General features: G+C 51.0%; 1 protein-coding gene across 1 annotated transcript in view; it reads left to right on the forward strand.

The window, feature by feature from the left end:
• The window catches only part of PPP5C (protein phosphatase 5 catalytic subunit), a 39018-nt gene extending 15364 nt beyond the window's left edge, over window positions 1-23654 (forward strand). Inside the window, exons 3-13 of the mRNA XM_017502536.1 lie at window positions 9117-9264; window positions 9934-10055; window positions 16790-16855; window positions 17174-17272; window positions 18010-18115; window positions 20410-20552; window positions 20683-20770; window positions 21667-21707; window positions 21807-21985; window positions 22868-22949; window positions 23090-23654. Coding sequence (XP_017358025.1) covers window positions 9117-9264; window positions 9934-10055; window positions 16790-16855; window positions 17174-17272; window positions 18010-18115; window positions 20410-20552; window positions 20683-20770; window positions 21667-21707; window positions 21807-21985; window positions 22868-22949; window positions 23090-23152 — 1137 coding nt within the window. The 3' untranslated portion in view covers window positions 23153-23654. The remainder of the gene's footprint in view (window positions 1-9116; window positions 9265-9933; window positions 10056-16789; window positions 16856-17173; window positions 17273-18009; window positions 18116-20409; window positions 20553-20682; window positions 20771-21666; window positions 21708-21806; window positions 21986-22867; window positions 22950-23089) is intronic.
• The last annotated feature ends 482 nt before the right edge of the window (window positions 23655-24136 follow it).

Consider the following 24136-nt stretch of genomic DNA (forward strand, 5'->3'; position numbering starts at 1 on the left):
TTCCGGCCGAGCAAGAGTCCTTGCTGGTCTTCTTCCTAATGGAAGGCCCTTTGAGACTGCAACACGTCACGCATGGAAAAATGTCCCAACACCTCTGCAGTCTGGTTGCCTGCAGAACCCAGTGGGTCGGGGTAGGAGGGCAATTTTCTCTTCTCTCTGGGACAAGAGGACTCACCCTCGTGCAGCTTTTGATTTGGAACTAACAGGAATAGGTCACAAATGAAAAGACAAGTCTGAATGACAAGCGGTCGGAAGCAGCTGCAATTTAAAAAGGATGCTGTGTAATTTCAGCCCAGAAGGGCAGCCCCCAGTGCCGGAATGCCAGTACCATGACCCGGGTCTCCTGCTGTGAAGCAGTGGTGAAGGCAGTTTTCTTTTTTCCCCCGAAACCCAAATCCCTTGCTCGTATACAAAGATGGAAACCTTCTAGAAAAGGAGGGTTAGAAAGAACCACTCACATAAAATCTAGACCTCACCTGACAAGTGAAGGTGTCTGGATTCAGGAGCACTCACCCTTTGCCCCCAGTGAGTCCTGTGGAGTTGGAGTAACACAATGGGTTTGTTCTGGTACTGAATAGGGAGTCCAGGAACGCCCAGTGTCTGAGGAGTCACTCTGAATCCTGCTCACGGGGCCAGAAAACATTGACAGAACTATAGAAACTGAGGCAAAATTAACATAGGCAGTTTATTTGGGCCAAGAGGGAGAGAATCACAGCCCTGGAAACACTTTGGGTTACCTTGGGAAGAGCACTGGAGAACAAGGGAGAGGCTTGAGGTTTTTTGTTTTTGGGTGTTTTTTTTTTTTTTTTGAGATGGAATCTTACTCTGTCACCCAGGCTAGCGTGCGGTAGCACTCTCATTGTTCGCTGCAGCCTCAAACTCCTGGGCTCAAATGATCCTCCCACCTCAGCCTCTCAGGTAGCTGGGCCTGCAGGTACACACTATGATGCCCAGCTAATTTTTTTCTTTTTCGTAGAGATGAGGTCTTGCTGTGTTGCCCAGGCTAATTTCGAACACCTGGACTTCTGCCTCTGCCTCCCAAAGTGCTAGGATTACAGGTGTGAGGCACCATGCCTGGCCTGCTTGAGCTTTTAAAGAAAAAAAGGACAAATCACAAGAAGGATGATTATAAGAGGTGTTTTTCAGAAATTCTCATTGATTTACAGAAATAACATTGATTAATAATTGGCCATCCATGGTGGAACTAGAGGGTATGAGGTGAGATGTCTGTGGCTGGTGGCAGCCTAGAGTCCATGTAGCACGTGGCTTCAGGAGATGAGTACTTCTCTTAAGTGAAGAGTGGGATTTGACTGCTCTCTTATTCCGGTGCGTCTCTGGGCCTGACAATTTAAAGGGGCTCACCAGATAAAAGGTTTCTTTCCTTTCTCATACCCCCCCTTTTCAAAGGGACATTAGAATTGGCCACTGCGCTGGGTCCAGGTTGTAGGCAGCAATACTCGTCTAGCACATGCCTCCCCTCAGATCGCTTCCATTCAGATAGGGTACAGTTACATAGGTGAGGGACTAGTGGGCTATTTTTACCACCAGCCTATATAACTGCATTCACTGTTAGCCCCAGTTTTGCCAGATGGTGTGAAAGCACAACCCACTCCCATCTGGCTCTTTGGAATTCTGACATAAGGTTTAAAAACATAGTCACGGTTTCTTAGGAATTATCCGTGCTTCCAGCACTGTAGCTGTACCCGGGGTACTAGGACCGCTACATGCAGTAGGGGAAAGAAAGGTGAGGTGACTAGGGGAAGAAAGAAAAAAGAAAATTTTGGAATCACTGTGCCAGGGTGTTTCTCCCTTGGCTAGAACTGCTCGGTCACACCAGCATCTTCGCCAGCCCCTCTTCCTCAGGTTCTGCATGTCATGTTGCAGCTTGGGGAGTCTGAGGAGTTTGACTGAAGCAGGGATCAGAAGGTGGCCCGCCAGGAGTGAGCTGGAGATGCCCAGTCTCTCTTGCTTTAACATAGAGGATGGGATTAAAGGCTTAGGGAAATTGGAATGCTCGAGTGGATTTGTCACTTAAAACCCACTCACCCACACCAGAGGGTCTAGAGAACACAGCTTTCACTGATACTTTGAGAAACAGATTTGCGAGGGAGCCTCAGCATCCCTAATTGCTCCTCTCTGCAGGCTGGACCTTACAGTGGGAACTGCGGTCACTAGGTAGGAAAACTTAAACACAGTGGGAACAACTGGATCCCGGGGAGGCAGGGGCCAGGTGTCAGCACTCAGCTGCTGAAGGCAAGATGTCTGTAACGGACACGGAAGCAAATCCACAATCAGAATAATCTGACTGTTGTGCCCAATCAGAATAGGGGTTTATGAGGGCCTGGTGGTGAATGGAGTTTTAGCTCAGGTCTGACTCTCAGTGGATTGAGTGGGTCCATGGACCCCTCCCGTGGTTATTTCCCCAGTTCCAGCTGCATAATTGGAATAAATGTACACAGCAGCTGGCAGAAAATCCCCACATTGGTTCCCTAAGCTGTGAAGTAAGGCCGTTATGGTGGGAAAGGCCAAATGGAAGCCATAGAGCTGCCTCTACCTAGGAAAATTATACAGTTAAAAACAGCAGCCCATCCCTGGAGAGATTGCAGAGATTAGTGCCACCATCAAAGACTTGAAAGATGCAGGGGTGTTGAGCCTACCCACATCCGCACTCAGCCCTCATGTTTGGCCTGTGCAGAAGACGGGTGCATCCTGGAGAATGGCAGGGGACTATCGTGGGCTTCACCAGGTGGTGACCCCCGTTGCAGCTGCTGTACCATGTGATTTCATTGCTTGAGCAGGTGAGCGCATCTCTGGGACCTGCTCTGCAGCTGCTGATGTGCCAAGTGTCCTATTCTCCATCCCTCTCCACACAAGACCCACCAGAAGCGGTCTGAGCTCAGCTGGCAAGGCCAGCGCTCACCTTCGCTGCCTGCCTCAGGGACATGTCAGTCCTTTAGCCATGTGTTAGTTTCATTCACAGGGATCTTTTCTTTTTTAAAATTTTTTAATGAAAGTTTTTATTCATTTGTTATTTTTTTATTTCAGTAGCTTTTGGGGCATACATGGTTTTCGGTTACATGGACGAATTGTCTAGCGGTAAAGTCTGAGATTTTAGGGCACCTATCACCCAAGTAATGTACACTGTACCCAGTACATAGATTTTTACCCGTCACCCTCATCCCACCCTCTTCCTTCCAAGTCTGCAGTTTCCATTATACCACTCTGTATGCCTTGCATTACCCAGAGCTTAGCTCCCACTTACAAATGAGAACATCTGGTATTTGGTTTTCCATTAGTGAGTTATTTCACTTAAAATAATGGCCTCCAACTCCATCCAAGTCTGCAAAGGACATTATTTTGCTTTTTTTTTTTTTTTTTAAGACAGAGTTTTACTCTTGTTGCCCAGACTGGAGCACAATGGTGTGATCTCAGCTCACACTAGTGGCTCATGCCTGTAATCTTAGCACTTCGGGGGGGCCGAGGTGGGCAGATCACCTGAGTTCAGGAATTCAAGACCAGCCTGGTCAACATGGTGAAACCGCTTCTCTACTAAAAATGCAAAAATTAGCCAGGCATGGTGGCAAGCACCTGTAATCCCAGCTACTCAGGAGGCAGAGGCAGGAGACTGCATGACCCTGGGAGGTGGAGGTTGCAGTGACCCGAGATCGAGTCATTGCACTCCAGCCTGGGCAACAGAGCGAGACTCTGTTTCAAAAAAAAAAAAAAAAAAAGATATGGTACACCTGTTTAGGGCACTTACCATGAGTGGAGCTTGCAGGACTAGAAGTTTCTCTGGGTGAGTCAGTGCGTGAGAGAAGAGTGAATGTGGAGCTAGGAGAGCACAGTACATTACTGTAGACCTCATAAACACTGCGTGTTTAGATTATACTCTATTTATTTTTAAAATATTTTTGGTTCTTCGATAATAAATTAACCTTACCTTACTGTAACTTTGTTACTTTACAAACTTTTTTATTTTTAAAAGACTTTCTCACTTTGTTATAATACTTAGCTTAAAACACAGATGTACAGCTGTACAAAAATATTTTCTTTAATATCCTTATTCTGTAATCATTTTTCTATTGAGAAAAATTCTTTTGCTTTTTGAACTTTTTTGTTAAAAACGAAGATACAAACATAGACATTAGCCTGGGCCTACATGGGGTCAGGATAGCAGTATCACTGTCTCCCACCTCCACGTCTCGTCCCACTGGAAGGTCCTCTGGGGCTGTAGAGCTTGGAGCTGTCATCTCCTAGGCTAGCAATGCCTTTTGGACACCCCCTGCAGGACCTGGGCGAGGCCCTTGAGAAGGTTCTGTTCTTTTCAGAAACATGTCCATGGTGGTTTGCTTTGTTTCTTTTTTCATCACAGATTTGTGTGAGTAATGCATTGTGCTAAGACATTCCTGTGGCTATGCTGTCACTAGGCAGTAGCACTATTTCAGCCGTGTTTATCTTATGGGGGCCACACTAGTTCGTATATGCAGGCCATTGTGACTGAAACATGGTTATGCAGCTCACACTGTCTGTCTGTCTGTCTGTCTGTCTCTCTCTCTCTCTCTCTCTCTCTCTCTCTCTCTCTTTCTCTCACTGGTTCTGTCTCTCTGGAGAACCCTGATTCAAATGATGGATCTGCCCCCTCATTGGGTCCTTTTCCAGGAGACACCACCTGTGTTCTTCTTTCCTGTCTGCTTGGAAGTTGGGTGCAGACTCAGGCCAGATGTGGGGGACTCCTGCGCTCCCTAGCCCTCCCTGGGATCTTCTGGAGTTTTGTTCTTTGGCTTTGGGTTTCTTACAGCAGAGTGCAGCACAGTCAGTTAGAAATGCGTGTTGCCTCGCGAGCTGGTACTAGTGCCTGTACACCTACAGCACGGATCTGTGAAAGTAACAGGAATAGTCACAGCCGCTGTTTAATCCAGCACTCGCCATGGGCCAGGCTGTGACCTTCATGCAGTAATAACTCATTTCATCTTCACAGCAACCCTGCACAATGGAAACTTTCTTTATCCCTGATTTATAGGTGCGGAAACCAAGGCCCAGGGGTCGTTCACTCCGCTAAGGTTGCACAGGCGGGAGGTGGCAGCTCAGACCCAGAGTCAGGCTGTAAGCATGGCATGCACAGCCGATCCAAGGTTCTCGGCGCAGGACTCGCCCTTAGCTCAGGCAGTGCACCCTGATGGTCTCTCTTCTGACTTGATATACAGAAAATGCTGGGTATGACTTGCCAAACCAATTCACCAGAAACTAATCCACTAGGGTGAAAACCCTCATGTCAGGCTTCAGGCTGTCACTGGGCAGCGGCACTGCCTGCCCTGGAAACCTGACTTCTCCCAGCTGCCTACATGCCTCAGGTGGGCACGGCCCCCACCTGGGCTGTAGCTCATTGTCTGTACGTTGGAGATATTCAGAATGCCCTGTTACACCTTGTCCCATTCCACGTGGGACCTGGCTCTTGATGCTGCTCTGTAATCCTTCATGGATTAAAAGATGCTGCTTTAAAATCCTTGGGTTTTAAAACCCAAGCAGTTCTGAAGAACAGTTGTTCTGGTAAGTTCAGGCAACTCATTCAGTGGCAAAAGCTGACCTGAACTAGTTAGAAGCTGCTGATGGTCTTGATGACTCTCCAGTGGCATGACTGAAGGTTTTGCTGCAGAAATGGCCGTGTGTGTATGTGTGATTATGAGGTACTACCCTGGAACTGCTGGGGATATCCTGTGATAGAGCATGTACACCAAATGATAGGAGGGTTTTTTTGTTTTCTTTTGGGTTTTTTTTTTTTTTTTTTTTTTAGACAGAGTCTTACTGTGTTACCCAGGCTAGAATGTGGTGGTGTGATCATGACTCACTGCGGTTTTACCTGGGCTCCAGCAGTCCTCCCGCCTCAGCTCCCCAAAGTAGCTGGGACTAGAGGCGTGCATCACCACATCTGGCTAATTTTTTTTTTTCATTTTTTCTAGAGACAGGGACTCACTATGTTGCTCAGGCTGGTCTTGAACTCTCAGCTTCCCATGGTGCTGGAATTATAAACTTGAGCCATAGCACCTGGCCATCCACCAAATCACCTTACTAAAATCCAAAAAATTCCCGATTCCCAAACACATGCAGCCCCCAGGGCTTCTTCTGGCATTGTGAACCTGTATTACCATTTCACCAGCTCCAGAGGCCATTACCCATGTGTACAAATGGTTTTAGAAACAGCTTATTTACTTAGAGAGCACTGTAGATTCACGTGCAGTTGTAAGAAGTCATGCAGAAATCCCAGTTTCCCCCAAAGGTATATCTGGCATAACTACATAAATATCACCATCAGAATACTAACCTTGGTACAATCCAGATGCCACTTTTTAAAAAAAAGTTCCATGTGATATTCTGACCCAGTGGGCCTTCAGGAGCTGAGTACCCACTGGTCTGGAGTGAATGACCTTGCCCAGGAGCAGGAGCCCAACAGGGCCTCTTGCACTGTCCCAGCCAGACCTTGAGCGTGGCAGCAGCTGCAGCAACAGCAGGCCTTGGGATGAGCACTCGCCTGCTGCTGGTCCTGGCATTGAGTTCTCACGACAATGCTCCAGGGGTGCTGGCATCACCCCCACTTTCTAGAAACTGAGGGAGGCTCGAGACGTGGGGCTGCCTGCCCTGGCAGGCCTGGATTCAGACCCAGGAGGCCTGGTCCTAGCGCCCACACTCACAGCCATTGCCGTACGCCGCCTCCCGGGAGGGCGTGCAGTGTGCCCTGGGGACAAGAGGCAGTGGGAGCCGCTTAATTCCTGTCCAGGCAGGGAAGGGAGGTGGCTGAAGGAGAGCCCCTCCCAGTGTGCATGGCTGAAATCAGGAACCTGGGCAAGAAGGGAATCCTAGCTTCCTGGGTGGGTGACTTCACCCCTCTAGGCCTTGGTTTTCTCGTCTGTCAGAGGAGGATGGTAAAAACGCTGCCATGTAGAGGAGCATGGACGATAAAATGAGCAAGTGAATTGCTCACACGGTATTAGGCACATAGTAAATGCTCCGGAGATGAGCCGTGTATTATCCGTGCTGCCGCTGCCTGTTATTCCCACTGCCTTTCTCTTCCCTGCACTGTCATTGTTTGCCTTCATTTTCCTTCCCAGCCAGCCTACCCCCGGAGAATAGGACTGGCGGGGAGGAAATGCTCAGTCACTCATTCATTTGTTTGGAGAAAGGGGGGCGGTGGGTATTCATTCACTGCTGCAGGCACAGCTATGGCTGAGCCTCAGCCCTGCCCTCACAGGGCCACCTTCCAGTGGGGTGGACAGACCGGTTCCCAGCAGGGTTCACGATTGGAGCAAGGGAGCCCAGGGGCCTTTGGGAACCCAGAGGGGGTGCCTGACCCAGCCTCTGGGGCGTCCTAGAGGAGGGGACACTGGGGCTGAGACCTGGAGGAGGAGCTGGAGGTACGAATCAGGTGCTCTGGGCAGAGGCAGCCTGCACAAAGGCCTGGAGTCAGGATGCTGGGGACATGAGTGGCCTGGCTGGGAAGTATAGAGGAGGGGCAGGAGCTCGGCCAGGCCACACGCTGGTTTGGACTCCAGCCGAGTGTGGGGTGTGGGCGCATAACCGCCCCCTGTTGGGAAGGATTCCAGGGCTGCCTGGCGCTGCCTTCCTCCCCTGCTTTACACCCACCCACAGCCCAGGTGGAGCTGCCTGGCAGGTGCCCTGGGCCTGCCCAGACAAGGAGGAGGCCGTGGCCTGCTGAGCTTGGGTTCTCCTCACCCTGCTTTGCACACACATCTGTTCCCAGCGTGGATGAGCCTCACCCTCTTCTCTGTCACACCAGCCTGAGGGGTCAGCAGGTGTCTCTGCACAGGCTTCTGACTCATGCTGCCAGGCTTTCTACCAGAGGCCACCCCTGCTCCTTGAGGGCCAGCCCTGGGACTTCCCAGTCTGTCCCCTGGCACAGACCCCCTGGAGCTATGAGGGTCCACTCTTGGGGAGGTCAAGGATGGTGGACAGGTCAGACGGGGTCTACATGACTAAACTGAGACTCAGAGAGGTGAAGTTACTTGCCCAAGGTCACAAGACAAGTAAGTAGCAGAGCCAGGATCTGAATCCAGCCTCAAAATCCAGTCATCTTTTGAGGTTAGAAGATCTCAGAGTTTGCAGGAATGGGAGTAAATAAGGTGGGGAATGGGGAGGGGATAGGCTCCTTTCACTGGGAACTTGCTGTGTCCCAAAGCTGGATGGCCCTCGCTTATTGTTTAGATCTGGTCATCAGCGTAGCAGGCCTAGAAGGGGGGCCGTGAAGAACGGCGGGCGCTCACATGGAGTTTCCTCTCGCCTGGCAGCACTGTGCAGGGTTGACAAGCATTCACCCATTCAGCTCTCACCGTGGCCCTCTCAGGGAGATACGGTTCTCAGTCCCACCTCAGAGGGAAACTGAGCCACAGAGAGGCAGACTCACCTGCCTGAGGTCACCCAACTCATGACTGGCAGAGCTGGGATTTGAACCTGGTGTCCCAGATCTGTGGCCTTCAGTTCCTGTCCTCAGTGGACAAAACAGGGAAATCCTTTGTCCCGGGCCTCCCCGGAGGGTGAGCGAGGGAAGCAACACCACTCAGTGCTGCTGCCCACCAGCCCCTGCTGTCTGCCAGGCCCATGTGTGTCACTTATTCCTTCCCACGGCCCTGACAGGGGAGCCCTGTGTCACCTCCCTGTTAGCGATTAGGTCACCTGGGCTCAGGGAGCCCATGTCGTCCAGGAAGTCGTTGGCCCTTTGTGTGAGTCTGGGCTGCTCATTGTGACTGTAGACCTGCCGGGCTTTTCCTGTCATACTCCCGCCACCTCGGTAGTCACGATAGTAGTGTCAGGACATGTGCTTGGGACACTGCTCGTCCCACAGGGATTCTCACGGGGCACCTGAAGCTGGGCCCTTAGTCCTTAGACAGGCAGTTGATTTTAGCACAGTCAGAACTAAGATTTAGGAAGCACACCTGTGTGGGCAGCTTTGCTGTGCCAGTTTTGGGGTACAGAAACCAAAGCTTGGCAGTTAAACATGTCCGGGGTTGCATGGGCGGTCTGACTTCAGCGTTCATGGAACCCAGGGCTGGGCAGCCTCTGTGCCCCAACCTCGGCCTCACCGTGCACACCCCTTCCCTCCCACCCAGGTGGTCAAGGTGAAGCCCCACGACAAGGACGCCAAAATGAAATACCAGGAGTGCAACAAGATCGTGAAGCAGAAGGCCTTTGAGCGGGCCATTGCGGGCGACGAGCACAAGCGCTCCGTGGTAGACTCCCTGGACATCGAGAGCATGAGTGAGTCGGGCCCAGGCGCCCTGTGCTCCAGCCCAGAGCATTCCACATGGGCGCGCTCTATTCCCTGGGGTGGGAGTGGGCTCGGGGGTAGCCCCTTGTTCTGTCCCCAGGCTGCTGTCTGTCGCTTCTCTGCCTGTGTTCCAGGGCGCTCCATCTGCAGCTTGAAGCTGGGCCTCACGCTTCCCAGTGGGCGAGATTAGGGAGCTGTGGACCCCCTGCCATTTCACTGGCCCCACGGGCTGTGTCTGCTTCACCTCTAGGTGCTGAGAAGATCCAGATGATTATTTTGGATCATCCCACAGATGATTGAGCATCTCCTATGTGCCAGGCACTGTCCTGGGCACTGAGAGTACAGCTATGAACAAAGCCCTTCCTAACCACATGGAGCTGATATTTTAGGAGGGAGATAAGATGATGAACAAGTCACGTAGTGAATAGTGCTAAGGGCTATAAAACCAAATAAAGATGGGGGTGAAGGAAGAGAGGGAGGTCAGGAAGAGGCCTCTGGGCCAGACCTGACCCTGGAGGGGACTCCTCACTCGCTCTGTCCCTCACTTGACCTATGTGTCCAGAGCCAGGTCTGCCCCATCCCTTTTGGAGCGAGACCTCTTTGCCCCCTGACAGTGGCTGTGGTCACTGACTCTCGTGTCCCCTTCGTTCACACCCCAGCCATCGAGGATGAGTACAGCGGACCCAAGCTGGAGGACGGCAAAGTGACAATCACCTTCATGAAGGAGCTCATGCAGTGGTACAAGGATCAGAAGAAACTGCACCGGAAATGCGCCTACCAGGTAACGCACCTGTCAAGTACTGGGCACACTGGGAATCTGGGGATGGCGTCACAGTACCGCCAGCCCAGGACACTGAGTAAAATGACAAAAGGGCAGCCACGACAGCCGACACCGAGCGGGAGTCATGTGTTGGACACTGTGCCGGGGGCTTACCGCGTGATCTCATCTCGTCCCACAGCAGTTTAGGGAGGTGGCAGGCAGTGCCGTTTGACAGATGCAGGGACAAAGGACCAGAGAGGTCAGGTGACTGGCCCAGGGTGCAAGGTGAAGCAGCAGAGTCTGTTGCTTCGAGTTCTCATCCCAGGCTCTTGGGCGTCTGTGGCTGCTGGTTGTTGCAGGTTGTTTGGACCTGATGGTTACTCCTAGTCCTGAGACCATCCCCCACCACCACCCCGAAACCTGACCCAGGAGGGCAGCTGGCCACAAGGTGTTAACTGGTTGAGAGAGACTCAGGCTCTGGTATCCAGTCTGGACAAGGCCCCCTGCCCTGACCTCTCAGGGCTACAGGCACCTTACCATACCTTTGGGGGAAATGCTGGGATCCACCTCCTGGGTTGGTTGTGAGGATGCAGGACTTCTTGTGAGTCAGGTTGACAGGCAGGTGACTTACAGGAGTGTGCAGGCAGTGTGGGAAGCTGCCAATTGATGGGTCCTAGAGAGCCAGGTGGCCTGGGTTCAAATCTGCCTTCCACATACTAGCTGTGTGCCTGTGGGCAGATGGCTTCACTTCTCTGTGCCTTGATTTCCTCCTCTCTACAGTGGGAATAATCATGTTGTCTCCACCAAGGGCTGTTGTAAAACTGCATATAGTCCACATCAGTGCTTCTAATAGTGCATAGCACACAGTTAGTGCTCTGAATGGGTCAGCTGTTAGGATGACCACATTGTTTAAGGTGAGAGAGGAGGAGTCTCCATATTCCTGGTTGTTTTTAATTGAAGTATAATTAATACACAATAAAATACACAAATCTTAAGTGTCCAGTTAGATGAGTATTTATAGTTTTATGTGCCTGCTGCCCAAACAAGTTACAGAACATTCCATCAACCAGAAAGCTCCCCTTGACCCTCTTCCAGTCAGCCCTTACTCCCATCCCAGGGGCAACCACTGATCTGATTTTTCACTATTACAGATTAATTCTGCCTGGTTTTGAATTTCATGTCAATGTCGTATGGGCTTTCAGTGTTTAGTGTCTCTTTCGTGCGACACGGAGTGTATGGGATTCATACATGGATGTTGTGTTTATCAGCAGTTCACATTCTCCATTGTCTGAACAGCCGGTGATTTGTTTATGCAGTCTTCTTTTGAGAGACATTTGGGTTATTTTTACTTTGTAGCTTTTATGAGTATAGGCTGCTATGAACCTTCTCAGTCAAGTCTTTTTTGTGAATATGTTTTCATTGTTCATGTTGAATTTCTCTATTGATTGTTTTTTGTTTAATTGATTTTTCATTCATTATTCTCTTACGCATGCTTGAGGCTTAATTTGCTTTCTTCTGGCTTCTTAAGATGGATATTAGTGGTGTTAATTGTACATCTTCTACGCAAAGAGCTTAAATTTCCTTCTAAGCAGTGCTTTAGCTGTGTCCCATTAATTTTGATATGTTGTATTTTCATCATCATTTAGAATTTTTCTACTTTTATGAGTTCTGATTTTACCCTTATGTGATTGAGAAGGGTATTGTTTAACTCTCAAATATTTGGGGACTTCTAGATGTTGCTGATTTCTAATTTGGTCAGACAACACACACTGAATGATTCCATTGGGGCTATTTTTGGATCTATCTTGGCAAGCATGCAGTGTGTACTGGAAAATAGTGTGTATTTTGCAGTCATTAGTCATAGGGCTCCATAAATGTCAATTAGTTCAAGATGGTTGAGACTGCTGTTAAAAATCTTTTATAGCCTGTCTTTTTCTAATTGCTCAATCATTCATTGAGAGGGGGCTGTTAAAAGCTCCAACTATACTGGTGGATTTGCCTATTTCTCCCTATAATTCTGTCAGTTTTTTGTTTCCTGTATTTTATTAGGTACACATTTAGGATTGTTATGCTTTCTTGATGGACTCATTATAATGAAGTGACTTCAGTACTTTTTGGCTAGAAATCCATGTTTTCTGTTATTAATATACAGCCAGTGCTCGACTTACGACCACGATTGGGACCAGCAGACCAGTCGTAACACGATTTGGTCGTAAGTTGAGTAGGCTGTATGTACAGTTGAAATGGTGCACGCAGAGATGGTAGTGCTGCCGGAAGCTGGTCCGCGCTGTCGTATGCCCAGCTGGGCAACGTTTGCGCTGCCAGACGCGGAGCAGTCGTGGCTAGCGATTGTGGTCATAAAGTCGAATGGTCGTAAGTTGCGTAGGTCGTAAGTCGATCAATACCTGTAGTTAGATCAGATTTTTTACACTTGATATTTGTACCATATAACTTTTCTACCCTTTTGTACTTAACCCATTTGGTACTTTAAACAGCATATACTTGGGTCTTGCCTTTTTATGCAGTGGGACAGTTATTACCTCTTTTTTTTTGAGACAGAGTTTCACTCTTGTTGTCCAGTTTGGAGTGCAGTGGCGTGATCTTGGTTCACTGCAACCTCAACCTCCCAGGTTCAAGCGATTCTCCTGCGTCAGCCCCCAGAGTAGCTGGGATTACAGGCACACGCCAGCACACCAGCTAATTTTTGTATTTTTAGTAGAGACGGGGTTTCACCACATGGGTCAGGCTGCTCTCGAACTCCTGACCTCAGATGATCCACCCACCTTGGCCTCCCAAAGTGCTGGGATTACAGGCACGAGCCACTGCTCCTGGTCAATCTTTATCTTTTAATGGGAGTGTTTAGTTCATTTATATTTAATGTAACTATCAGTCATGTGATTGCATTTCAATCTACAGTCTAGATGTCTGATTTCTGTATGTCCCATTTGTTTTTTTCCCCGTTGCTCCTTGACTTTCTTTTGTGTGATTCAGGAATCTTTTAGCATTTCATCTGTTTTATTGAATTTTTTTGTGATACTTGTGAACTTGTGAAAGTGTGTGAGGAGGGATGGGGAGTATTCAGTGGTTGTTCTAGAGCAGACTTTCTCAGCTGAGCTCTAGTGAGAGACTTAAGCCCTGACTCCCTTAGGCATCCATTGTATACACAGTGAATTCACTTTTCTCCTGTGAATCTGTGTGCCTGCGTTGGGAGAACTTACCAAATATCACTGAAAATATTTTCTGTAAGGCTTTATCATTTCCCAGAACCCTGAATGAAAAAGGATGCTCTAAAGATTGCAATGTGTATCTTTAACTTGTCCCATCCTACTTTAAAATAACAACATGATACTTAAAGGAAAATATAACAATCTTATGGCCAGGGATGGTGGCTCACACCTGTAATCTCAGTACTTTTGGAAGCTGAGGCAGGTAGATCACTTCAGGTCAGGGGTTTGAGACCAGCTTCGCCAACATGGCAAAAATCCCATCTCTACAACCCTGACTCTACTAAAAATACAAAAATTAGCCAGGTGGCACACACCTTTAATCCCAGCTGCCCAGGAGGCTGAGGCACAAGAATCACTTGAACCCAGGAGGCGGAGGTTGCAGTGAGCCAAGATCACGCTACTGCACTCTAGCCTGGGTAACAGAGCAAGACTCAGTCTCAGGAAAAAAAAAACAAAAACCCAAATCTTTGATTCCTTTTCGTTTCTCCCAACCTTTGTGCTCATGTCATACTTATGCATCTGCTATAAATACATTGTTGTCATTTCTTTAAATATACACTAGTCTTCTAAAGGAATATACATATGAATGCAGGAAAATGTCTTCTATATTTACCCTCTTACTCCTTGTTTCTTCTTCCATATGTGGGCTTCTATCTGGTGTCATGCCCCTTCTGAGTACTTTTAGCATTTCTTACAGTGCACATCTGCTCTAGACTAATTCTCTCAGCCTTGGTCTGCCGGAAAATGTTTTTATTTTGTCTTCATTTTTAGGGGTATCTTTGCTGGTTATAGAATTCTAGTTGACATTGTTTATTTTAGTGCTTTAAATGTGTTGTTATCTTTTGACCTCCATTGTTTCTGTGAGCAGTCATTCATATCTTTGTTCCTTTTTCTTCACTGGTTTTAAGATTTTATATCTTTGGTTTTTAGTAGTTTGAGTATAATGGGCTTTGATGTGCTTTTTTTGAGTCTATCCTTTATTTATTCACTGAGCCTTTTAGATCTGTAGGTTAATATCTTTCATTAGTTTTGAAAAGTTCTTAGCCATTATCTCTTCTTATATTTCTTCCCATTTCTGCTCCCCTCTCCTTCTGGAAAGCTAATAACATGCTTTTTAGATCATTTGATACTATTAGATCTTAACCATCTGAGTTTTTTAAATTCTTTTCACTATTTTTCCTCTGTGTATTTCAGTTTAGATAACTTCAGTTGTCTTTATGTTCACTGACTGTTTCTAACCGCTGTTAAGCCCAACATGTGAATGATTTATCTCTTACATTGTATTTTTTTATTGGTAGTATTTTCATTTAGTTGGTTTTTTTAAATATACTTTTCATCCCGTTGTCCCATATGTTCATGTATATTGTCTACTTTTTCCACCAAGTCCTTTCCCACATTTACCATAGTTATCTTAAAGTCTCTGTCTGGTAGTTCCATCATCTGGCCCAGGCCAGCACCCACCTACTGTGTGACCTGAGCTGGTAGCTCAGTCTCTAGATTCTAGCTTGTCACCTGAGTCTGCTTTGTTATCAGTTTTTCATGTATCTTATAATTTTATTCTATGCCAGGCATTTTGTATAAAAGAACATTAGAGACTAAGGTAAATGAAGTTTTTCCTCAAAAAATGGCATGCCTAGTCGGGTACCATGGCTCAGGCCTGTAATCTTAGCACTTTGCGAGGCTAAGGTTGGCAAATCACTTGAGCCCAGGAGTTCAAGACCAGGCTTGGCAACATGGAGAAACCCCATCTCTACAAAAAAAAAAAAAAAAATACAAAAATTAGCCAGGCATTGTGTCCTAGCTACTCAGGAGACTGAGGTGGGAGGATCACCTGAGCCTGGGAGGTTGAGCCACTGCATTCCAGCCTGGGTGACAGAGTGAGACCCTGTCTTAAATAAAATAAGAAAATGGCACACATTTCTTCTGTTCAGCCACAAGAGGGAAGGGCTGTATGAACCCCATCTGTAGTTTAGGGGCAGCTTTGGTTAGAGTTTCTTTACCACCGGCTTTAAATGTGTTCAGAGTAGAATCAGGACTTTCCTTTCAGCACAGCTTGGAATCTTAGCCCTGGCAGACTGCCAGGGATGTCTCTATGTTTTAAAGTCACCAGCTTTTGGAGCTGTGGGGGCCTCTGGTGTTCAGCCCTGCCACCAGACTGTTGGGTTGCTTGAGGCACTCTCCCCTCTCCAGTCTCACCCCCACTTCTGTACCTCAGGGGGTTTCTCTCAACCTCACTTCCTCATGCCTAGCCTTCCATGAAGCCCATGTGAGGGAGTTGGCAGGGGCAGAGGCAGGCTCTGCTGGGGCTCCCTGGGATCCTCTTCTGTCAGGCCAGCCTCCACATGTCCGTGAACTTCCGCTGATTTCCCCTCACACTCAGCCCCTCTGCCTGCACCAGGATGAAAGCCGTGGGCTCCTTCTCCAAGGAAGGGCTCGTCCTGTCTGCATTTTGATGAATTTAGGTTCCTTTGCATTGCCAGTTCTCAGATGGCTTTTTGTTTTTGTTGTGGTGGCTTCTTTGGCTTGTTTTCATGTTAGGGCGAGGCAGTCTTTTGTAACTTTCTACCTTCTGTCTAGAAGTAGATGCCTCCTACGTTTTCTTAACACTTTTTTCCCCAACTTATTTTGGCAATTGTCAGACCTACAGAGAGTTGAAAGAACAGCACAGTTAGCGTCTATACACCCTTCACCCAGATTCACCACTTGTGAACATTTTAATGCATTTACTTTATGTATCTGTCTACTTATGTATGCATATAGATGTGTATACTTTTTTTTTCTCTAACCCATTTGAGAGTAAGTTGCAGCCATCATATCCTGGATCTCCCAAAAATAAGGCGTTCTCTTGTATGACCACAGTTGAATTGTCCTGCCTTAGAAGTTCATCAATGATACAGTAATACTGACTAAGGCAGACGATCCACAGGCCACCTGGGAGATCTGGAAACATTGACAAATATGCTTGTCATTGTCAAGGTCTCTCCAATCTGTGAAAAAAATCATCTGCATTTCTAGACATCTATTAATACTTTAATTCCCCCCAGCTTTCCTCAAAACATCCTTTTTAGTGGCTTTTACAAAATTCAGGTCCATTGAAAGCACCAGTGTTGTATATGACCTGCCTTTTTACCTTTTCTTACCTGGAAAGTCTCACTTCTTTTTTGGGAGACTCTTTTATGACAGTGACATTGAGCTGCGTCCGGGCCAGTTCTATTGCAGAATGTTCTGCAATCTGGATTCATGCATGTGTTTCCTCACGATGCTGTGTATGTGAAGATAATTCAAGAATCAGGTTTTCCTAAGAAACAATCACAATGCTTCAGCAGTGCGCAGGCCACTCAGAAGCCTGCGGGCTGCCTCCAGCCCGGCCTGCCCCCACTCCTCCAGACCTCCCCTGCCCTTTTTCTTCTGTCCCTGCTTCTCCCTCATCCTCAGCCCAGCAGGGTTTCCTGGGCAGTCCAGGAGTTCGGGGCAGGGTTGGGCAGCAGCCCCTGCAGCCACTCCCACTGAGTCTGCCCTGCCTTCCAGATTCTGGTACAGGTCAAAGAGGTCCTCTCCAAGCTGAGCACGCTCGTGGAAACCACACTCAAAGAGGTGCGAGTTGTGGGGCAGTGCGGGGAGGGCTGGTGGGGGTGGGCTCTCTGGCTGGGGAGGGGCCACAGAGCTCAGGAACTCATGGATCCACCTCCCTCTCTCCCTGACACCCCACCCCTGTACCTTTCTCTCCTGAATGTCCCATTTCTCTCCTGGCCCTTTGGTCTCTGTCCCACCCTCTTTGTTTGTGTGCCCTGCTTGTGTCTCTTGCATGATTCTTCTCGGTCTACTGTGAACTCTTACCCTTCCCTTCACCTCTGCCCCCTCCCCACGTCTCTCTCTGGGCCCCTCCCTCTCCGGTGGCCTCTTTTCTTTCAGACAGAGAAGATTACAGTGTGCGGGGATACCCATGGCCAGTTCTATGACCTCCTCAACATATTCGAGCTCAACGGTTTACCCTCGGAGACCAACCCCTATGTATCCTTCTCAGCAGAGCCAACCCTCTTCCCACCCCCAGCCCCAGCCCTATCCTCAGATCTGCACAGAGTGGGAAGAGCCCCTACCAGGGAAAAGACATGGAACGGAGAGGCCTGGCTATGATGGGGCACCAAGGTGCAGGTGGAGCTGAGGCTGGCCACGTACCCCAGGCTCAGACAGGCCTGGGCCAGCACCCACCTGCTGTGTGACCTGAGCTAGTAGCTCAGTCTCTCTGGGCATGTCTTCATCTGCTTCGGGATCGCATTTGAATGGCACCTGGCACTGGCCACACCTGGGTTCCATCCTGGCTTTGCCACTTCCCAGCTGTGTGACCAAAGCAGGTTACTTCACTTCTCGGTGCCACAGTTTCCCCATTTGTAAAAGGAGGATAATATGTACAACCCTATTACTCATCAGTTATTGAGAGGATAAGTTAAGAACAGGGCCTGGCCCACACTTGATGCTTTGTAAGTATTTGCCCACATTGTGATACTTGCTTGATGAATGGCCACTTGTAGGCCCACTAGGCCTGTGCATTGTTGGTTGGGAGGGCCCGTGTCCCATCTCTCCTATGGAGAGATGGGACCTCTCTGGAGAGAGCTGAAGCAGGTGGACTGACTGGTCCCTGCACCTCCCCGCCATTGGCTTTCTTGGGAGACAGGAGGTAGGGTCCTCAGTGCCATACTAACCCCCCCACACCCCCGTCCACGCTTACCATGTTTTCCTTAGCAGGACAGATATTTAATGGTGACTTTGTGGACCGAGGCTCCTTCTCTGTAGAAGTGATTCTCACCCTTTTCGGCTTTAAGCTCCTGTACCCAGATCACTTTCATCTACTTCGAGGTGAGCCGGGAAACGACACGGTTTGGGTTCAATGTAGGTTCCTGGGTGAGGCAGTCACTCTGCAAGGATAATAGTTGCAGCTGTATTTATTTTGTGGACTCAGAGATCATGTGCAGGTCAGCCTTGTAAGGCTGAGTGTGTTGTGCACTGCACGATAGCATCACACCAAAGGATGCATTTATATCATAGATAGCGTAGAAATGGATGTTTACTCTGACCATTTTTCAGCAGATGGCAAACAAGGGTCTGAGGATGGGGCCCTTTTTCTAGTTTTCACAAGGGCATGAAACAGGCTCCTGAGTGGCCCTAAAGCTGGCAGTCAAGTCAAGCTGAGTGACTGAGTGCCCAGACCCGGGGCCATGGGCGGGAGCAAGGGGCTGCTGCCGAGGCAGTGTGCCTCCTCACGTTCAGGCTCGGGGCAGATCGGTTCTCCTGACTGAAGCAGAGCCTGGAGCTGAGTGTGCTGGTTCACACCTGTACTCCCAGTACTTTGGAAGGCCAAGGTGGGAGGATCACTTGAGCCCAGGAGTTTGAGACCAGCCTGTCCAACATGGTGAAACCCCGTCTCTACTAAAAATACAAAAATTACCTGGGTATGGTATCTCATGCCTGTAATCCCAGCTACTTGGAGGCTGGGGCAGGAAAATCGCTAATCCCAGCTACCTGGGAGGTTAAGGCAGGAAAATCGCTTGAACCCAGGAGGCGTAGGTTACAATGAGCCAAGATCACGCCACTGCACTCCAGCCTGGGCGATAGAGCAAGACTCAGTCTAAAAGAAAAGTTAGGCATGGTGGCACTGTGCACCTGTAGTCCCAGCCTCTTGGGCAGCCAAAGCAGGACGATTGCCTGAGCCCAGGACTGTGAGCTGCAGCGTGCCACGGTGACAGCCTGCACCCCAGCGTGGGCAGCAGAGCAAGGCCAGAGGCCGGGCACGGTGGCGCAGCCTGTAATCCCAGCACCTTGGGAGGCCGTGGCGGGCGGATCATGAGGTCAGGATATCGAGACCATCCTGGCCAACATGGCGAAACTCCATCTCTACTAAAATACAAAAAAATTAGCTGGGCGTGGTGGCACACACCTGTAGTCCCAACTACTCAGGAGCCTGAGGCGGGGGAATCGCTTGAACCTGGGTGGCAGAGGATGCCGTGAGCTGAGATTGTGCCACTGCACTACAGCCTGGGTGACAGAGCAAGACTTCGTCTCAAAATGAGAGAAGAGAGAGAGAGGAAAGAAAGAGAAAAAAAGGGAAGGAGGGAGGGAAAGAAATGTGAAGTAGAGCCCAGAGTATTGCTGGAGGACAGACACAGCTGTGAGACAAAGAGGGGACAAAAGGGGCCCTCTAAGGTTCTGGCCGGAGCATCTGAAGGGCTCCGGCTGCCAGTGACAAAGACGGAGAGATGTCAGAGCAGGGTGTGGCCAGAAACTGAGGAGCTCCCCTTTGGACTTGGCTGTGAGACTCAGAAGACATGGGGTATGGGTGGGTTCCAAGGGGTGTTGTAAATATAGGTTTCTTGGTGTCCAGATGAGATTAGACAAGAAGAGCTCACCAGGTTGTGAGGGCCACACAGGGGAGGCCCTGCCCGTGGCGGGGTCGGGGTGAGTGGGGAGGTGAGCAAAGCCTGACGCCTGTGCCCCTGGGCTCACAGAGCTCACGAAGCGGCACCCGGCATGGGATCAAAGCTCAGGAAGCCCCTACTGTGGGCCTCATTGCAAGAGGCAACAAGCAGTCAGGCAGAGGAGGCCGAGTGCGTGTGTCTGAGACAGAAGGATGGAGCTCACGATGGGCTGGGCTGGGGCACCTGCTCTGTAGATGGGCCTACTTTTTGTGTTTAAGACAGGGTCTTGCTCTGTTGCCCAGGCTGGAGTGCAGTAGTGTGATCATAGCTCACTGCAGCCTCCACTTCATGGGCTCAAGTGATCCTCCCACCTCAGCCTCCCAAGTAGCTGGCACTACAGGCACACATCACCGTGCCCAGCTAATTTTCAAAAAATTTTTTTAGAGAGTTCTCAGTATACCACTCAGGCTGGTCTCAAAATGCTGGGCTCAAAGCACTTCTCCTGCCTCGGTCTCCCAAAGTGCTAGAATTATAGGCACGAGCCATGGTGCACAGCCATGGGCCTACTTTTTGTCAAGACACCCCCTTGGGGCCTCCAGTCTGGAAGGTACTGCAGTGGGAAGCTCGAGGCCCACGGGGCAGGGAACACACCCACAGTTCTGGGCCCTGAGGGCGCCGGGCTGAGGGACATTGACGTACCTGGAGGCTGAGCTTTCTCTTCTGTCCTGTGTTGGCCAGGCAACCATGAGACAGACAACATGAACCAGATCTATGGTTTCGAGGGTGAGGTGAAGGCCAAGTACACAGCCCAGATGTACGAGCTCTTCAGTGAGGTGTTCGAGTGGCTCCCACTGGCCCAGTGCATCAACGGCAAAGTGCTGGTGAGGAGGGCGTGAGGCCCGAGTGTGGGGTCCCCGCCCAGCCACACCTGGGCAGATGTGCTGGGGAGGGAAGTCGGGGCCTGTGGGTGGCTGGCACCTTCCCTCACAGCAGCATCCCCCAACTCCCCAGATCATGCACGGAGGCCTCTTCAGTGAAGACGGCGTCACCCTGGATGACATCCGGAAAATCGAGCGAAATCGGCAACCCCCAGATTCAGGTGAGCGGAAGGGGAGCCAGGCATCTCCAGCAGAAAGGGGCGGCGCGGGCTCAGATCTCCCCTGCAATCAAGCCCTGCCTCAGAGGATGGGCCTTGTGCCCTTGGCAAGGAGCAGCAGGTCTCAGCCTTAGTTCCCTCACCTGTGACTTGGGCCAGTGCACCTCCTTCATGGGGCTGTGGTGGCAAACACGGTCATGACCGCAGGCTGAAGTCTGGGTGAGTGCTGAGCATACCTGTCCTTATTTATGTGAATTCCACTGTGGCCCCCTGGAGGGAAGAGAGGTCTTGGGGCTCCTGTCCTAGTGATGGGCACACTGCAGAGCTCACCAACAGGTGCGCGTGCACTTGCACACTGTAAGTGCTGCAGCGGACACGGATGGGGTGGGCCCGTGCCGGGTGGTCAGGGAGGAGAGGTTTGAGCTGACACTGCAGGAAGAAGACTCACCTGTGTGCACAGAGCCTGGCGAGCACATTCTAGGCTCAAGGAGGGGTCCCAAGGCAGGGAGACATCGGCGCGCAGGCAGGGCTGTGCCTTGTGGGCTGACGTTGGACATGGTGTTAACTGGGCCCAAATCCTGTGGAGCCTTACAGGCCTCAGTCAGGAGCCAGGACTCTGTTCCTAGGGCAACACAGAGCCACCAAAGGCTTCAAGCAGGAGAGGGCCTGATCTGAATAGTGACAGTGAAGGCTCCATCTGGCTTCATGCCTCAGTAGATAGAATGGGGTCTGGAGGGCAGACCAGCAGAGGGTGGAGGTGGCTCAGAACCAGGGTGGACTAGGCCTGTGCATGATGGATGTCCCCTGCCCAGCCTCCCCCCCAGGCTATGCTATGGTGGGAACGCATGGCTAGGAGGTGGCCTAGTCCCTAACGTTTCCCTCACTCCGCCCCACCCCAGGTCCCATGTGTGACCTGCTCTGGTCGGATCCGCAGCCACAGGTGAGTCTGCAGTGGGGTGCAGGGCTGGCGGGTGTGGCTGTGAGCAGAGGGTGGAGGCAAACAGTCACCCTGAACCGTCTCTCCCACCTCCACCCTCAGAACGGGCGCTCGGTCAGCAAGCGGGGCGTGAGCTGTCAGTTTGGGCCCGACGTCACTAAGGCCTTCTTGGAAGAGAACAACCTGGACTACATCATCCGCAGCCATGAGGTCAAGGCGGAGGGCTACGAGGTGGCTCACGGAGGCCGCTGTGTCACTGTCTTCTCTGCCCCCAACTACTGGTATGTCTTTGCCTTTCCTGCCCAGGGCCTTTACCAAGCCACAGGTTTTTCTTTTGCCTTTTTGTGATGGAACATTTCAAAGACCAGGCAAGAGCAGATAAAAGAGCATGACGAACGGCCCCACGCCCACCACCCACCTCTGCAGCACCAGTGGGGCCCAGTCTGCAGGCTCTGACCAGCCACACCGGGTTACAGTAAGCCTGGGGAATTCACTCCCTCCCCGTGATTCCCCAGCACGTTTCAGAAGGAAAGGGCTCTTTTCTAAACCACGATACTAAACCACAATACCACGTTCATGCTTTTAAAAAGGAGTGCTGATCCCTTGCCCTCACCTGAATCCCACCAACTTCTCTATCTCCTGGTCTCTCCTGAGTGTGTTTTCCAGCTGACTTCTTCCAAGCGGGACCCAAACAAGGGCCGCATTTTCCATCTCTCTCCTGTGAGTTCCTGTCTCTTCCCACCCCCATCATTTATTTGTTGAAGGCTGCTGCCTGCTGTAGTCACCTGTGTCCTGGACTGAGACACAGAATAGGCTGACTGCACCCCCATAGTGCCATGTGACATGTTCCTCTGTTCCCTGTGTCTCCAGGTGGGCAAAGCTGGAGGCGTGATCAGATCTTGAGTGGGGCCTCGGCAAGCGTCCGCCTCCATGGGCTGCGCCCTGCCCCTCCCTGCTCCAGCCTCCCTCACTGCCTCCCTCTCTTCTGTGTCCTCCTGCCCCTCCCGTTCTTTCCTGTGGGTTCCCGTCTTTCCCACTGCTGTCTATGTGTGTCTGTTATGGCTCTGTCCCTCCCTCTCCCTCTCTCTGTTCCTTCTCTGCCCGACCGTTCTCTTAAGCCTCCAGCCCTGACCACACTGTCCACTCTGTTCCTGTCCCTGTAGCGACCAGATGGGGAACAAAGCCTCCTACATCCACCTCCAGGGCTCCGACCTACGGCCTCAGTTCCACCAGTTCACAGCAGTGGTGAGTCCCCCTCAGGGCCCCCGCCCCTCCCATGGCGGGCCTGGGGACAAAGAGGCTGAGACCCTGGAAAGGGGCGGGGGAGGGTTACGCTGGGGAATCCGTTCTGACTTCTGTCCATGCCGCCTGCCCTGGTTCCACAGCCTCATCCCAACGTCAAGCCCATGGCCTACGCCAACACGCTGCTGCAGCTGGGAATGATGTGAGGCGACGGGCGGGGTGGCCTGCACCCCAGGGCCCCTCCACTCCCACTGGACCCAGGCCCCGGGCCAGGGCAGAGCAGGCCCTGCCGCAGGGCAATGTTGGACCCCCTTTTACTTTGTAAAGTTTGTATTTATTCCCCTTTAGGTTTGCAGAGGGGGTAGGGGCAGAGTCGGGCTGGCCAGAGGGCCTGCTCCCTGGACAGAGAGGAAGGAGATGGAGCAGCTGGGGCTGGGGGCACAGCCCGGGCATTCTGTGGGGACGCTGGCCTCGGGGTGGGGTGGGGCCGAGTGGCTGCCCTGCCCTCCTCGTTTGCATGGCTCCTCCCCCACTCAAGCAATAGGGCCCCGTCATAGGAAGACCCCCAGAGAGAGGGTCAGCAGGGGGGCCTCGCCTGCGCCTCCCCTCCTGTAGCCCCATGGTGGGGCTAGGCTGGGGCTCACCCCCCTCCCCAGCTATTTTATGTCTGTAATTAAATATGTTAAAATAAAGTCATTATGGAAGTCAGCTTGTCTCAGGATGGTGGAGCCGCGGGAGCTGCCTGGGCTGGGGTCACTCGGCCTCCTCAGCAGAGCTGGAGGGTGGGGAGGCCTCGAGTCCCATTGGCCAGGCCCACCCAGCTCAGGACTGACCACCCAAGTGGGCCCTGCCTCCACCCAGCACCTTGGGCCCCTCGAGAGAGTTCTGCTGCCTGATGGGAAGGCCCCACCCACAGTGCACTTGTATGTGGAGACGAGGCCTGGGTGGGGCTGATGAGGCCAGGAACGAGCGGAGCCTAGCAGAAGCTAAAGAAGCCCCTCCCCCTTTGCCGGCCCCAGCAACAAGTATGACGGTGCCACTCCCTGCTCCCTGCCACCCTCCCTCTGCCCATGGCTCACCAGGAAGCCCTGCTCCTTGCACAGAGTAGGCCCAGCAGTGGTTCTTGACGTCACACGATGAGGCAGACATCTCCAGTTGTCCGGGGAGACCACAGGACCCCTGTCTCACTC

The sequence above is a fragment of the Cebus imitator genome, unplaced genomic scaffold, assembly GCF_001604975.1.
Source record: "Cebus imitator isolate Cc_AM_T3 unplaced genomic scaffold, Cebus_imitator-1.0 Scaffold296, whole genome shotgun sequence".
Taxonomy (NCBI): Eukaryota; Metazoa; Chordata; class Mammalia; order Primates; family Cebidae; genus Cebus; species Cebus imitator.